Here is a 15,239-nt window from a genome sequence, read left to right as displayed (position 1 = left end):
ACAAAATTGATTCCATACATTTTTCCTATGAAAGAAAATTTACTAGCTAAATTTGACATTAGTAGAATACATTTTGATCCTATTGTAGCCGTAACGAAATACAAAGACCATAGTTATGCATACTATTAATTAACTTATTGCGAACATAATTAACAGATAATCAACAGATTTAGGTTTTTTTAAAGATTGTGTATATTTTTCATCTTTTGTATTTGTAATTATTTGTATCTGTACATGCACGACCCCACCAGCTCTGCTAATCAACTTATCGTGTTTAAATAAAGTTATTCATTCATTCATTCATTCATTGCGAGTTGGAAAATGATCCATCCCTTGAGTTCGCCGACATCTCAAACTACCTGGTGCTGCAGACATTGTTCTACACAGATGAAAACCTGGAAGAGCATGGAGGAGTGCGACTTTTTATATGCAGCTGGGTTAAAGATCTGGGGATCAGGACACTACAAGATAAATCCTGTATCGTTTTTGCCCGGGTAAATAGGAGTTTCTGGGCTTTTTGTACGTGTCTTTGAGAAGGTTGCTAGGACGCTACAAGTTTTAGTATCGGGTGTAAACAAACCACAGCCACTTGATTCTCAATCTTCCCTGCTCTTCTCTTCCAGCAGGCATCAAAGATCCATATAATTTACCCACAAATGTATTTATTTATTCTGCCCACTGTGCTCTCTCTCTCACACACATGCATGGGTTAAATGTGACAAAATAAAGGCTTGTTCTTCTTAATTTACCCACAAATGTATTTATTCCACTTGAAAAAGTATACGGCAAACAAGCTACTGGATTTGGGACACTACATCCTGAACTATTTAGTATTTGGCTTCAAACTTGAAAAAATTTCACAGCCCACTAGATGGTGCTTCGCGGCCCATTAAACACTGCTCTAGAGGATGCATCACAAACACTCCTTAAAAACGTTATTGTTGATATTATTACATTTTCTGTGAGGAGACTTTTTATTTGGCATTTTTTAGGAAGGAGTCTCCAGTGTGAGTGCTTTGAGGTCAAGTCTTCAGGACACACTTTGCAAATTGTCCTTTCTCTACCATGAGAAGCTGTCTTACTTACTGTCTTACTTGTTAAGTTCAAGAGAAGGGGGGGGGCGCTTGGTGAGGGAACGACTTTCTATAACTGCTGTAATCAAGTAAAACAGAAAGCAGCAGTAGATGTTACACAACGTTACATTAATGGCATTTAGCAGACGCTCTTATCCAGAGCATCGTATAACACACCCAGAGCAGCCTGGAGAGCAGTTGGGGGTTAGGTACCTTGCTCAAGGGCACTTCAACCATTCCTGCTAGTCCAGGGAATCGAACCGGTGACCTTTTGGTCCCAAAGCTACTTCTTTAATCATTAGGCCATGTGAATGAGACATGAAGTTGTTGGATATGATAATGATGCCCTAGGCCCCTCCCCCTGACACACTCTCACAGACTTGTTACTCCAGCAGTACTCAGGCAGTTTGCGTTCATGTGCTTTGGAGGAGTGGCTTTGGAGGGAGGGCTGACGGGAGAGGGTGAGATTTCTTAACTATAACTATAAATGGATAAAAAGTAGTTCATATTTACATGTAGTTCTTTGGGGCGGCACGGTGGTGTAGTGGTTAGCGCTGTCGCCTCACAACAAGAAGGTCCGGGTTCGAGCCCCGTGGCCGGCGAGGGCCTTTCTGTGCGGAGTTTGCATGTTCTCCCCGTGTCCGCGTGGGTTTCCTCCGGGTGCTCCGGTTTCCCCCACAGTCCAAAGACATGCAGGTTAGGTTAACTGGTGACTCTAAATTGACCGTAGGTGTGAATGTGAGTGTGAATGGTTGTCTGTGTCTATGTGTCAGCCCTGTGATGACCTGGCGACTTGTCCAGGGTGTACCCCGCCTTTCACCCGTAGTCAGCTGGGATAGGCTCCAGCTTGCCTGCGACCCTGTAGAGCAGGATAAAGCAGCTACAGATAATGAGAGGAGATGAACTTTTTAGTCTTTAAACTTGTGAAACTTTTTTTTTTAAATTTTCTCATCTCGTTCTAATAAGCTTTGATTTAGTAAGCAATAAAAAGGGGTTTCTATCTAATGCGCACTAAACCACTCCTAAACGCATCACCTCATGCCCTCTGTCAGAAAATAATTACATTTAAAAGAATTAAGACACTCTTTAGTATTAAGTCACTTCCTGTCACTGACCTCTGCTGTCCTAGGAACCTTTGTGAGCGGAGCTGTGTGGCTACATAGAGAGCCGAGGCTGCAGCCATGAGCTCGCGCTGCTCGCCGGCCGTAAGCGGGTGACCTTTGAACCCGTCAGGGTAAACCTCAGGCAGGAAGCTGGTGCTGATGTCACCTGAGATGAAACGCGGGTGAACGATGATCTCCCTCAGGAGAGGAATGTTATGAGTCACACCTGAGAGAGAGAGAGAGAGAGAGAGAGAGAGACAGACAGACAGACAGACAGACAGACAGAGAGACAGAGATACAGAGAGAGAGGGAGAGACAAAGATAGAGAGATACACACAGAGACAGAGAGAGAGAGAGCCGAAGAGACAGAGATACAGAAAGACAGAGATACACACAGACAGACAGACAGAGAGAGAGACAGACAGAGATAGGGAGAGAGATACACACAGAGAGACACAAAGAGACAGAGATACAGAGAGAGACAAAGAGACAGAGAGAGACACACACAGAGACAGAGATACAGAGAGACAGACACACAGAAAAAGATACAGAGAGAGAGACACACACAGAGACAAAGAGACAGAGATACAGAAAGAGAGAGACACAGAGACAAAGTGATACAGAGAGAGAGAGAGAGAGAAAGAGACAATGACAGACACAAAGAGACAGACAGAGAGAGAGACAGAGACAAACAGAGAGATACAGAGAGAGACAGACAGACAGACAGACAGACAGACAGACAGACAGAGACACACAGAGAGAAAGAGATACAGAGAGACATACAGAGACACACACACATACAGAGAGAGACACACACAGAGACCGAGACCGGGGGGGGGGGGGGGGGGGGGGAGATTAATGCATGATGGGACAAAGCGCATGTTCATGAGTGTGTTTATCTGTGATACCTCTGATGACGTAGTTATCAAGTGCATCCTCCATTTTCTTCAGTGCCTCAGCTCTCGTGGCTCCGTAAGTGACCAACTACACACACACACACCAACTAATTAAACTCAAACACACACCATCTAAATTCATCAAACGCACAGCACAGACTCAACACCATCCAAATTAATCTTATTACTTTGGAGATCATGGGGTCGTAGTAGATACTGATGTCACTTCCTTCTTGAATGCCGCTGTCCACACGCACCTTGACAGGAAAAAAAAAAGAAAACACACACCCCCCCCCAAACATTAAGTATCGGGACAGTTTTAATACAAAATGCACACATCAGTGACCAAGTGAAATCATCATCGTTGCACAACACACTAGGTTATGAAACTTGAAGAAACACTCTAGCAAGGAAAATCAGGAAGAGGGAATATTCTAGAATAAAAGTATAGAAGAGGTTCATACAGACATTACTAACAATGTTTATTTATTCATTGATGCACTGTTTCAGTTTAATTCATAATAATTAATTTTAAAAAGGGTGAGGGTCTTTGACAGATTTGCCTGAAGGTTGCTTGCATAACATATGTAATGATCATTATTGAATATCAGGCCCTATAATAATATTTTATTAAAGTACCCTGAACATGTTCATTTTCAGCACTTTAATCTTTTTAATCTTAACCAACTGAATATTTTTTAAAAAGACAGTGATTAAACATGACATATTTTCCCTTCATAAAAATGCCAGGCGTTATGAATATGTATGAAGATGCAAATTAGAAAATTACTCCGCCTTCCTAAATCATACTGTTAATAATCTAGCTTGTGTACATCACAGCTCATCACGAGAAAGACTTCAGTACCAGCGTCTCAATTTGGATTGCTATATTTTCAGTGATTTAGGTACCAAAAGTCAAATATGCCACATTATACTAAAAAAATAAATAAAAAAAAGAATATCTCTCACTTTTTTTTTTCACTACTAACATCAGCCTAGTTGATAACTAGCTAGTTCAGCAAGTAGCTGTGGCTTACAGTTTTCAGGTAACCATGCTGTCATCCATTATTTCACAAATTTACATATCAGATGTGATTGGCTGAAAGCCATTGAGCTTATTTGTGACATAATATCTAAAAAAATGTGCACAAATACTACATATGCATGTTTAATTTTGAGGATTTTCCCCAATTTTCTTACGAATTCTGTATTTACCAATTCCCACCCACCAGCCAGCTCTGCTCATCATACGTCAGCTACCAATAGCTACCTCTGCTTCCTCCAAGGCATGTGAAGCTAACCTAGACATATTTTCTAAATTTAGCTCGTGCTGTGCCACAGGGTAGTAGTCAGGCGCACTTGGAGGAAAGTGCTATCTGCCCTCTTCTGCATACATGAACTTGTAGATGCTCACGATTGCTTAGTGGAGATAAAGAGCATCCCTTGTTCCTTCCCTCCACCCCAGACAGCACATCTAATTTTTCTCTCTTAAGCTGCTTTTACAAGGGCACTTGCACCAGAACAAGCTGTTCCCGGAACAAGTTGCCCCGGCACAAATGCCCATCTAAACACGATTTGTTCTGGAACAATTTGACACCAGTGGGCGCAACTTCCTCCACTTTACGAGGTGGTGCAACTTGTTCTGGAACATCTTGTACTGGGTGCAACTTGTTCCCACTTACTGTCTAAATACAATTGGTGGCACGTAGGAAGGCTTACGCGTACACGGTAGCATTCATCCAGGTCATTTATCATCCAGATAAGATCGTTTCACGGCAAATTCAATGATCAGTTCTTCTCAAGTGTTTCCTTGTCAAACGTATCTGCCTTTAAATGATGGAGTCAAGCGATTCCCAAGCCAATCACAATAATAAGCGGACTAAAGAAGTTGTTGTTCTTACCCTCATCCAGTTGTGGGGCAATGCAGATACCCAGTTGGATTTGGAGAAATCGGGCCTCAGTAAACCGATTTACCACCAAATCACCAAGCAGTTAAACAGAATTGAGTAGCAAGAGGACAAATAAAGCAAGTTAAAAGCAAGCTTCTGATCACTTATTTGCACATGCACACTTTTGTGTTTACCTGTCTAACCTCCAGTTTGCCAACAATAGAGTGGGCATGTCGTCGATTCCTCATATCCGAGTATTTTGTTCCTTCTGGTCACATCTGATGGTGGGCTCACTGACTGCCAAGGAGCCCGTTTCTAGCTCTGAAAACTCGCGGGCATTGGTGGCACTGAAAGGTCGGTGGTGGTTGAGGTTGTGCCTCTTTCTCTTTTTTGCACTGTTGCTTGGTTTCCAGATTTGTTCTTCTGTTCGCTTCAGAGAGTTTCGTCTCTGTACGGATGGTGTTTTGTCACTTGGTATGCTGTCTGGCTGCTTCCTCCCAAGTCTCGGGGTCTATGTTGGTTGCCTTGAGGGTCTGCTTCAGCTGGTCTTTGTAGCGTAGCACGGGGCGGCCCCAGGGGCGTTTCCCTGTGCTCAGCTCACCAAAGAAGATCCTCCTTGGGAGTCTTGTTTCATCCATGTGGGCAACGTGATCTAACCACCAAAGAACGGTGTTTCATGATGGTCGCTTCAATGCTGGTTGCGTCTCTTTCGAGGACTGTAATGTTGGTGATGCAATCCTCCCAGCTGATGTTGAGGATGATGCAGAGCTTCTTCTGATGGAACTGTTGCAGCTTCTTCAGGTCTTGGCGGTAGAGGGTCCATGTTTTGCACCCGTAAAGGAGGGTCAAGACCACAACAGCATTGTAGACCATCAGTTTGGTTCGATGGCTGAGGTCCTTTTTCTTGAACGTCTGGCTTGTGAGTCTCCCAAACACAAGCTATGCTGCATGGAGCTTGTTTTCTATGTCCTTGGTTGAACACAGAGGAAAGTGGGCACAACTTGTTCCTGCTGCCCATGTAAAAGTAGCATTAGACTCCTGGGTGGCTGTGGCATCTTTAAAATTTGTACTCATGACCTTCCAACAAAAGGAAGAACATTTTTCTGTTGTGCCACTTGGAAGTCTGGTTTAACAGACTTTAAATAAAATAAAAAAAATTCAAAAACTAGAGACCTGTGCAAGTCTGAGCTCAGCCTTTTATGTCGACGCCAGGATTCGAACCAACATTGCAAAATCTGTTCCTTTCCTAGACAGTGTTCTAGACCGGTTGGTCACGGAGGATAACACCATGAACTGAGGTTATGTAACTTCAGTCAGTACGCAGTGGCACCACACCGTGACTGTAGAATCGCTACCTGAGGCTGGCACGCCAATTACATTCTTAAACACGCTCGAACTCGGTTAAACATACGCATACAGACAGGTGCCTCTGTAGGCTTCAACCAAAGGCTGAGCCAAAAATGTCTATGAATATTCCCATTCATCTAGGTCATAGTTACCTCAAGGAAACTGAATTGAACGCAACTGGACTTGGATTTAAGTCTTTGAAGACGTTTCACCTCTCATCCAAGAGGCTTCATCAGTTCACTTCATCAGCTTGTCTGACTAGACTGGGCTAGTCTGACCAGCTGGTGCGAGTACCCAGGTATTTAACCTCTGTGAAGTTGGTCTCAAGGCCATTGATGCCATTTTTTCTTTAGTGCTCCAGAGTATGATTTAAAAAAACCCACACAAATCCCATGTTTGAGTGCGTTTTGCTTTAACAGAGTTAAAAACAGAGTGAACGAGGGTGGCTACAGTACACTGTGGCACGATAACGATAAGAGAATGACAATAATCTTTGTGCTAATTACAGACTGTCACAATGTTAAGAATAACCGACACTCTACAGGACCGTAGTTTATGGCTGTAGTGTGTGAATGTGGCCCGGAAAACAGAAACACTCCTCTGAAAGAACAGCATGATGAAATGTAGGCCAGTGTTAGGGAACCCAGCTATAACAATCAGTGCTCGTTGAGAATGGGATGACTGAATTTATCTGAGACGGAACAGAGCTGTGTTCTGATCAAAGAGTTTTACAACATCCTGAGGAAATCCAATTTTATACAAAATGGTTATATAAAGTCCTCTTTAATGCATATTTTCGCCTTTATTGTCGAGAACAACAAACATATGAGGAAGACAATAGCGTATTTCAAAGCTGCGCTATTTCAAGCTTCACAGCACCACAATACGACGCTAGTAAAAACACGTGCGTGTGTTGTGAGCAATGAAAATACGTCCTTGCTGATGTTCGCGCTTTTTTTTTTACACTAATGGAGTTAAATGTTCTGTTGTACCTGCTGCAAGATGCAACGGCATCTGCCACACCAGTGCACAATAAATACCATGATACTCAGAAATATTAATAGGGCATAATTGTAGTTAATGAGTATAAACACACATTAAAAACTCTCTCTCTCTCTCACACACACACACACACACACACACACACACACACACACACACACACACACAACGGATGGCCTGAGCTCTGGTCTCAATTACATGTTTACTTTTGAGGCAGGAAAGCTGTAAAGAGGCAAAACCCCCACAGTCTCGGCTTCAAAGCACATCTGAGCCGTGAGCATCCTGACTAAACACACACACACACACAACCGTGAATGGCCATGAATGCTCATGTAGGATCAGTTTATACTCCAAAACAGTGCGCAAGTTATGATCCTGTTGATCTGTGTAGCTGCCAAAAAAAAAACCGACATCATTTATGAACCTGGATATTAATGTATTTTTTCAAACTGTTCGCAAGAGCATTTACACTAGAAATGGTGTATTCATGAAAATACGATTTGTTCAAAATAACATTTGTACCCTATGAGAGCACTTGAGTTTGCATAAATATGATGAATAAGGAGACATACTGTACAGGTCCCCAATAGACAGATACTCACACCGGCAAGGTTTACAGGTTCCTCGTACTGAGAGAGTCGACCAATGGACGGAAGACCAAACGATTTGTAGGGATCCTAAAAAAAAAAAAAAGGAAAAAAAAAACCTCAACCAGACAAACAGTATCTCAATCAATAAGCAGTGTTAAGTGCTAATCCTTCTCTGCACAGCCATACTACAGCCAACACACACATACAGTGGAATTTTATATATACACACAACCCCAATTCCAAAAAAGTTGGGACGCTGTGTAAAGCATGAATAAAAACAGAATGAGATAATCTACAAATCATGGAAACTCTATATTTCTTTGAAAATAGTACAAAGATAATATATCAAATGTTGAAACTAAGAAATTTGATTGTTTTTTGAAAAATATATGCTCATTTTGAATTTGATATCAGCAACAAGTTTCAAAAAAATAATAATAATAATAATAATTTGGTTAATTGGCAACAGGTCAGTAAGATGATTGGGTATAAAAAGAGCATCCCAGAGAGGCGGAGTCTCTCAGAAGTAAAGATGGGGTGGGGTTCACCGCTCTGTGAAAGACTGCGTGGGCAAACAGCGCAACAATTTAAGAATAACGTTCCTCAATGTTAAACCACAAAGAATTTGGGGATCACATCATCTATGGTCCATAATATCATTAAAAGATTCAGAGAATCTGGAGAAATCTCTGTATGCAAGAGACAAGGCTGAAAACTGACACTGGATGCCTGTGATCTTCAGACCCTCAGGAGACACTGCGTTAAAAGCAGACACGTGTCTGTAGTGGAAATCACTGTATGGGCTCAGGAACACTTCAGAAAACCATCGTCTGTGAAAACAGTTCATTACTGCATCCACAAATGCAAGTTAAAACCAGATATAAACAATATCTAGAAACACAGCCCCCTTCTCTGGGCCCGAGCTCTTATGAGACAAAGTGGAAAACTGTCCCGAGGTCTGATGAATCAAAAGTAGAAATTCTTTTTAGAAATCACGGACACCACGTCCTCCAGGCTAAAGAGGATAGGGACCATCCGGTGCACAGTTCAAAAGCAGCATCTGTGATGGCATGAGGGTGCATTAGTGGACATGACATGGGTAGCTTGTACATCTGGGAAGGCATCATTAACGCTGAATGATATAAACACGTTTCAGAGCAATATGCTGCCATCCAGACTAAATCTTTTTCAGGGAAGGCCTTCCTTCTTTCAGCAAGATAACGACTGTGGCAGCGGGGGCGTGGTCAAGTGCCGGTCTGTGACAGGAGGGCGGAGTCAGGGAAGATGAGTGGCAGAATCACTACACCTGACGGCAATTAACCTGTGTTTGTGTGTCTTCCCAGTAACCGCGCCCTATTTAAGGAGGCAGAGGGAGAGCAGAGGCGAGCTTCCCGAGACAAGACGACAGTGTGTGTGTGTGTGTCGTATTCACGTCTTGAAATTGTCAAACTGAAAAGTACGGCAATAAAGCCTTCTGATACCTTGATCTCTGTCCTGCCGTCCTCTGTGCCCCACCCACACATAGGGAACATACCACAGTGGTGCTGAAACCCGGAACAGGGGAGCACCAACCCAGCAGCCCCATGGAATCCTCCCCGTTCACCGACCTAGTCCACGCCCTCGCCACGGCTCAGCAAAGCCAGCACCAGGCGCTCGTCACACTCCGAAAGGAACAAGAGCGGCGCTTCGAAGCCCTGGTGCTGGCCCAGCAGGAAGATCGCGAGGCATTCCGGCATCTCCTCGCGTCGGCGGGGTCCACCAGCGCTCCGGCCGCGGGCCCGTCCCCCCTCACTGTCACCAAGATGGGCCCGCAGGACGACCCCGAGGCGTTCCTTACGTTGTTTGAACAGGTCACTGAAGCCTCGGGGTGGCCGATGGAGCGGCGCGCCTCCTCCCCCTGCTAACGGGAGAGGCACAGCTGGCCACGCTACAGCTCCCCGCCGACCACCGGCTGGCCTACGCGGACCTCCGCCGGGCCGTCCTCCAGTGCGTGGGGCGCACACCAGAACAACAGCGCCAGCGCTTCCGCGCGCTGCGTTTGGAGGAAGTTGGCCGGCCGTTCGCGTTCGGCCAGCAGCTCCGGGACGCCTGCTGGCGGTGGTTGAGGGCCGACGATCGCGACGCCGAGGGAATCGTCGACCAGGTGGTACTGGAACAGTTCATCGCCCGCCTACCAGCAGGAACCGCGGAGTGGGTCCAGTGCCACCGCCCGGCGTCGCTGGATCAGGCAGTCGGGCTGGCGGAGGATCATTTGGCGGCTGTTCCGGCGGCAGGACAGCTGAAGACGTCAACCCTTCTCTCCTCTTCTCTCTCTCTCTCTCTCTCTCTCTCTCCCCTTCCTTCTGTGTCCCGTCCTCGCCCCATTCCCCCACCGCGGAGACGGGGGCCGGCTCCACCCCAGCCGGCCCGCCGCACCCGTGGTGCCCTCCCGTTTCTCCCTTCTGTGTCTGTCTCTCCCCCCCCTCAGGTGAGTGAGCCCCAGAGCACCGGTGCAGAGGGAAAGCCTGGGCCGGTTTGCTGGTGCTGCAGGGAGCCGGGCCACCTGCAACAACAATGCACAGCAATGGAAGTGGGCGCGGTGGTACGGATCCCCGACGCGCCAGAGGCCGCCCTCGATCAGGCCAGAGCGTATCGCATACCGGTGAGTGTCCAAGGGGCTACAGATCAGGCATTGGTGGATTCTGGTTGCAATCAGACCTCGATCCGCCAAAGCCTGGTTCAAGACGAGGCATTGGGGGGAGCACAGGGGGTGAAGGTGTTGTGTGTGCACGGGGATGTTCACAGCTACCCTTTGGTGTCGGTCCACATATTTTTCAGAGGGGAAAAATCTATAGTGAAGGTGGCGGTTAATCCTCGCCTTACCTACTCTTTAATTTTGGGGACTGATTGGCCGGGATTTCGGGGTTTAATGACGCGGCTAGTAAAGAGTGGGTCCTGCCATTTGACAGGGGGAGGTCCCAGTGTTGCTTTGGCGGGAGCAGCTGTCGCAGAGCCATCTACGTCATCTCCGCGTCAGAGTGAGGAGCCGCCGGCTCCTCCTCTCTCTATTGGGGAATCCCTCGCGGATTTCCCATTAGAACAATTGCGAGACGAGACTCTGCGGCATGCGTTTGACCAAGTGAGAGTAATCAATGGTCAAACGCTCCAGCCGAACACCACCCCATCCTTCCCCTACTTCGCAGTTATGAAGGATAGATTATACCGAGTGACGCAGGACACTCAAACTAAAGAGCGAGTCACACAGCTGTTAATTCCGAAGAGCCGCCAGGAATTGGTATTCCAGGCAGCTCACTTTAATCCCATGGCTGGACACTTAGGGCAGGATAAAACACTAGCCCGAATAATGGCCCGATTCTATTGGCTGGGGATTCGCGGCGATGTCCGTAGGTGGTGTATGGCATGCCGCGAATGCCAGTTAGTAAATCCAGCGGCCATTCCAAAAGCGCCTTTGCGCCCTCTTCCGTTAATTGAGACCCCGTTCGAGAGAATTGGGATGGATCTCATCGGGCCATTAGATCGGTCAGCACGAGGGTAACGCTTTATATTAGTTCTGGTGAACTATGCAACGTGATACCCGGAAGCAGTGCCTCTGCGCAATATCTCAGCACGCAGTATTGCGGAGGCACTCTTCCGCGTCATCTCCCGAGTTGGAATCCCGAAAGAGATTCTGACTGATCAAGGCACCTCGTTTATGTCACGTACACTGAACGAATTGTATGGGTTGTTGGGGATTAAGTCGATCCGCACCAGTGTGTATCACCCACAAATGGACGGTTTAGTAGAACGGTTCAACCGCACCCTCAAAAATATTATTAAAAAATTCGTGAGTGAGGACGCACGTAATTGGGATAAGTGGCTCGAACCCTTGCTGTTCTCAGTGCGAGAGGTCCCCCAAGCCTCCACGGGGTTCTCCCCGTTCGAATTATTATATGGGCGTAAGCCATGCGGCATCCTAGATGTGCTGCGGGAAAATTGGGAAGGGGGACCTTCACAAAGCAAAAACGAAATTCAGTACGTTATGGACCTGCGCGCAAAACTCCACACGCTCACACACCTAACTCAGGAGAATTTGCGGCAGGCCCAGGAACGGCAAGCCCGCCTGTACAACAAGGGTACGCGCCTTAGAGAGTTCACTCCGGGAGATAAGGTACTCGTACTGTTGCCCACGTCGAGCTCCAAATTGATCGCCAAGTGGCAAGGACCCTTTGAGGTCACACGGCGAGTCGGGGACGTCGACTATGAGGTGAGGCGAACGGACAGGGGTGGGGCGCTACAGATTTACCACGTCAATCTGCTTAAACTCTGGAACGAGGAGGTCCCCGTGGCGTTGGTGTCGGTAGTTCCGGAGAAGGCGGAGCTGGGGCCGGAGGTTCAAAAAGGGACATTGGCATCACGTACCTCTCTGGTCCCCTGTGGAGACCACCTCTCCCCGGCCCAACTCACGGAGGTCGCCCAGTTGCAGACCGAATTTTCGGATGTGTTCTTGCCCCTGCCCGGTCGCACTAACCTCATAGAGCACCACATAGAGATGCCCCCGGGGGTGGTAGTGCGTAGCAGCCCTTACAGGCTACCCAAACACAAAAAAAAAGGTGGCTCAGGAAGAACTTCAGACCATGCTCGAAATGGGCATCATCGAGGAGTCCCACAGTGACTGGAGCAGCCCGGTGGTCTTGGTACCCAAGGCCGACGGGTCGGTCCGGTTCTGTGTGGACTATAGAAAAGTCAACACGGTGTCTAAATTCGACGCGTACCCAATGCCTCGTATTGAAGAGCTGCTCGATTGACTAGGCACGGCTCGCTTTTATTCAACACTGGATTTGACGAAGGGATATTGGCAGATCCCCTTGACTCCATTATCCCGGGAAAAAACGGCCTTTTCCATACCGTTCGGCTTGCACCAATTCGTCACACTTCCTTTTGAGCTGTTTGGGGCGCCTGCTACGTTTCAGTGGCTGATGGACAGGGTCCTCCGCCCCCACGCCACCTATGCGGCCACATACCTTGATGATATAATCATTTATAGTAACGACTGGCAGCAGCACTTACAACACCTGAGGGCCGTCCTTAGGTCGCTGAGGCGAGCGGGTCTCACTACCAACCCGAAGAAGTGTGCGATTGGGCGGGTGGAAGTACGGTATCTGGGCTTCCACTTGGGCAACGGGTAGGTGCGTCCCCAAATTAACAAGACAGCAGCAATTGCAGCCTGCCCAAGGCCCAAGACCAAAAAGGGGGTGAGACAGTTCCTGGGGCTGGCTGGCTACTATCGTAGGTTTATACCTAATTATTCGGACATCACCAGCCCGCTGACTGATCTCACTAAAAAGGGGGCACCAGATCCGGTCCAGTGGACGGAGCAGTGCCAGCGGGCTTTCTCTGAGATAAAGGCTGCACTGTGTGGGGGGCCACTATTACACTCCCCTGACTTTTCTCTTCCTTTTGTGTTGCAGACCGGTGCGTCGGACAGAGGGCTGGGGGCGGTGTTGTCCCAGGAGGTCGAGGGGGAGGACCGCCCCATCCTGTACATTAACAGGAAGCTGTCGGTGCGCATGAGGGGCGCTACAGCACAATCGAAAAAGAATGTCTAGCGATCAAGTGGGCATTCCTTGCCCTCCGTTACTACCTGCTGGGGCGCCCTTTCACCCTCTGTTCGGACCACGCGCCCCTCCAGTGGCTCCACCGCATGAAAGATGCCAATGCGCGGATCACCCGTTGGTATCTGGCACTCCAACCCTTCATTTCAAGGTGGTCCACAGGCCGGGGGCGCAGATGGTCGTGGCGGACTTCCTCTCCCGTCAAGGGGGGGGGGGGGGGGGGGGAGTCGGTTGCAGGCCGGACAGCCGCCCGGCCTGAGTCGGGCGGTGGGGGTATGTGGCAGCGGGGGCGTGGTCAAGCGCCGGTCTGTGACAGGAGGGCGGAGTCAGGGAAGGTGAGTGACAGAATCACTACACCTGACGGCAATTAACCTGTGTTTGTGTGTCTTCCCAGTAACCGCGCCCTATTTAAGGAGGCAGAGGGAGAGCAGAGGCGAGCTTCCCGAGACAAGACGACAGTGTGCGTGTGTGTGTCTCGTATTCACGTCTTGAAATTGTCAAACTGAAAAGTATGGCAATAAAGCCTTCTGATACCTTGATCTCTGTCCTGCCTTCCTCTGTGCCCCACCCACACACAGGGAACATACCACAACGACAAACTGCTTTCTGCACATATTAGAACTGCATGGCTCCGTAGTAAGAGAGTCCGGGTGCTAAACTGGCCTGCTGCAGTCCAGACCTGTCTCCCAGTTAAAACATTTGGCGCATTATGAAGTGCAAAATACAACAAAGGAGACCCTAAACTGTTGAGCAACTGAAATTGTATATCAGCAAAGAATGGGACAACATTTCTCTTTCAGATCTACAGCAATTGGTCTCCTCAGTTCCCAAACGTTTACAGAGTGTTGTTAAAAGTAGAGGTGATGCAACACAGTGGTAAACACGCCCCTGTCCCAACTTTTCTGAAAATGTGTTGCTGACATCAAATTCAAAATGAGCATATATTTTTCAAAAAACAATAAAATTTCTCAGTTTCAACACTTGATATGTTGTCTTTGTACTATTTTCAATGAACTATAGGGTTTTCATGATTTGCAAATTATCGTATTCTGTTTTTATTTACAGTTTACACAATGTCCCAACATTTTGGAATTGGGGCTGTATATATATATATATATATATATATATATGAATCAGTGCACAGGCCTCAGTGTTTGGGATTGTATGTGCATACGGTAAAAACTGTTCAATGATGGCAATTTAATGAAGCCACTGAATGAAGTAGACATGGCCTCTGTATCAGTCAGTTCAAGTGAAGGAGGTGTGGTGTATGCATCGGTCAGTCCCATTGAAGGAGGTGTGGCCTATGCATGTGTCAGTTCCAGGGAAGGAGGCATGGCCTATGTATCCAACAAGTCCAGTGAAGTAGGCGTGGCCTATGCATATGTCAGTTCCAGTGAAGGAGGTGTGGCCTATGTATCCAACAATTCCACTCAATGAGGCATGGCCTATGTATCCAACAATTCCAGTCAATAAGGCGTGGCCTATGCATATGTCAGTTCCAGCAAAGGAAGTGTGGCCTATGTATCCAACAATTCCAGTGAATGAGGTGTGGCCTATGCATATGTCAGTTCCAGCAAAGGAGGCATGGCCTATGTTTGTCAGTCCCATTGAAGGAGGCGTGGCCTATGCATGTGTCAGTTCTAGCAAAGGAGGTGTGGCCTATATATATCTGTCAGTCCAAGTGAAGGAGGCGTGGCCTATATAGCTGTCAGTCCAAGTGAAGGAGGTGTGGCCTCTTTTCTTGA

The 15,239-nt window shown here is 47.3% G+C and overlaps 1 protein-coding gene across 1 annotated transcript in view; it reads right to left on the bottom strand.

Annotated features, from left to right (window-relative positions):
• The window catches only part of pcca (propionyl-CoA carboxylase subunit alpha), a 152,709-nt gene that overhangs the window by 52,964 nt on the left and 84,506 nt on the right, over positions 1–15,239 (bottom strand). The window contains exons 14-17 of the mRNA XM_060898942.1: positions 7,913–7,987; positions 3,261–3,329; positions 3,085–3,160; positions 2,189–2,402 (exon numbers count right to left, since the gene is read on the bottom strand). Coding sequence (XP_060754925.1) covers positions 2,189–2,402; positions 3,085–3,160; positions 3,261–3,329; positions 7,913–7,987 — 434 coding nt within the window. The remainder of the gene's footprint in view (positions 1–2,188; positions 2,403–3,084; positions 3,161–3,260; positions 3,330–7,912; positions 7,988–15,239) is intronic.

This window comes from Neoarius graeffei, chromosome 18 (genome assembly GCF_027579695.1).
Source record: "Neoarius graeffei isolate fNeoGra1 chromosome 18, fNeoGra1.pri, whole genome shotgun sequence".
Taxonomy (NCBI): Eukaryota; Metazoa; Chordata; class Actinopteri; order Siluriformes; family Ariidae; genus Neoarius; species Neoarius graeffei.
Note: the sequence above shows the minus strand (reverse complement) of the source record. Positions and strands in the feature narration are given on the sequence as shown.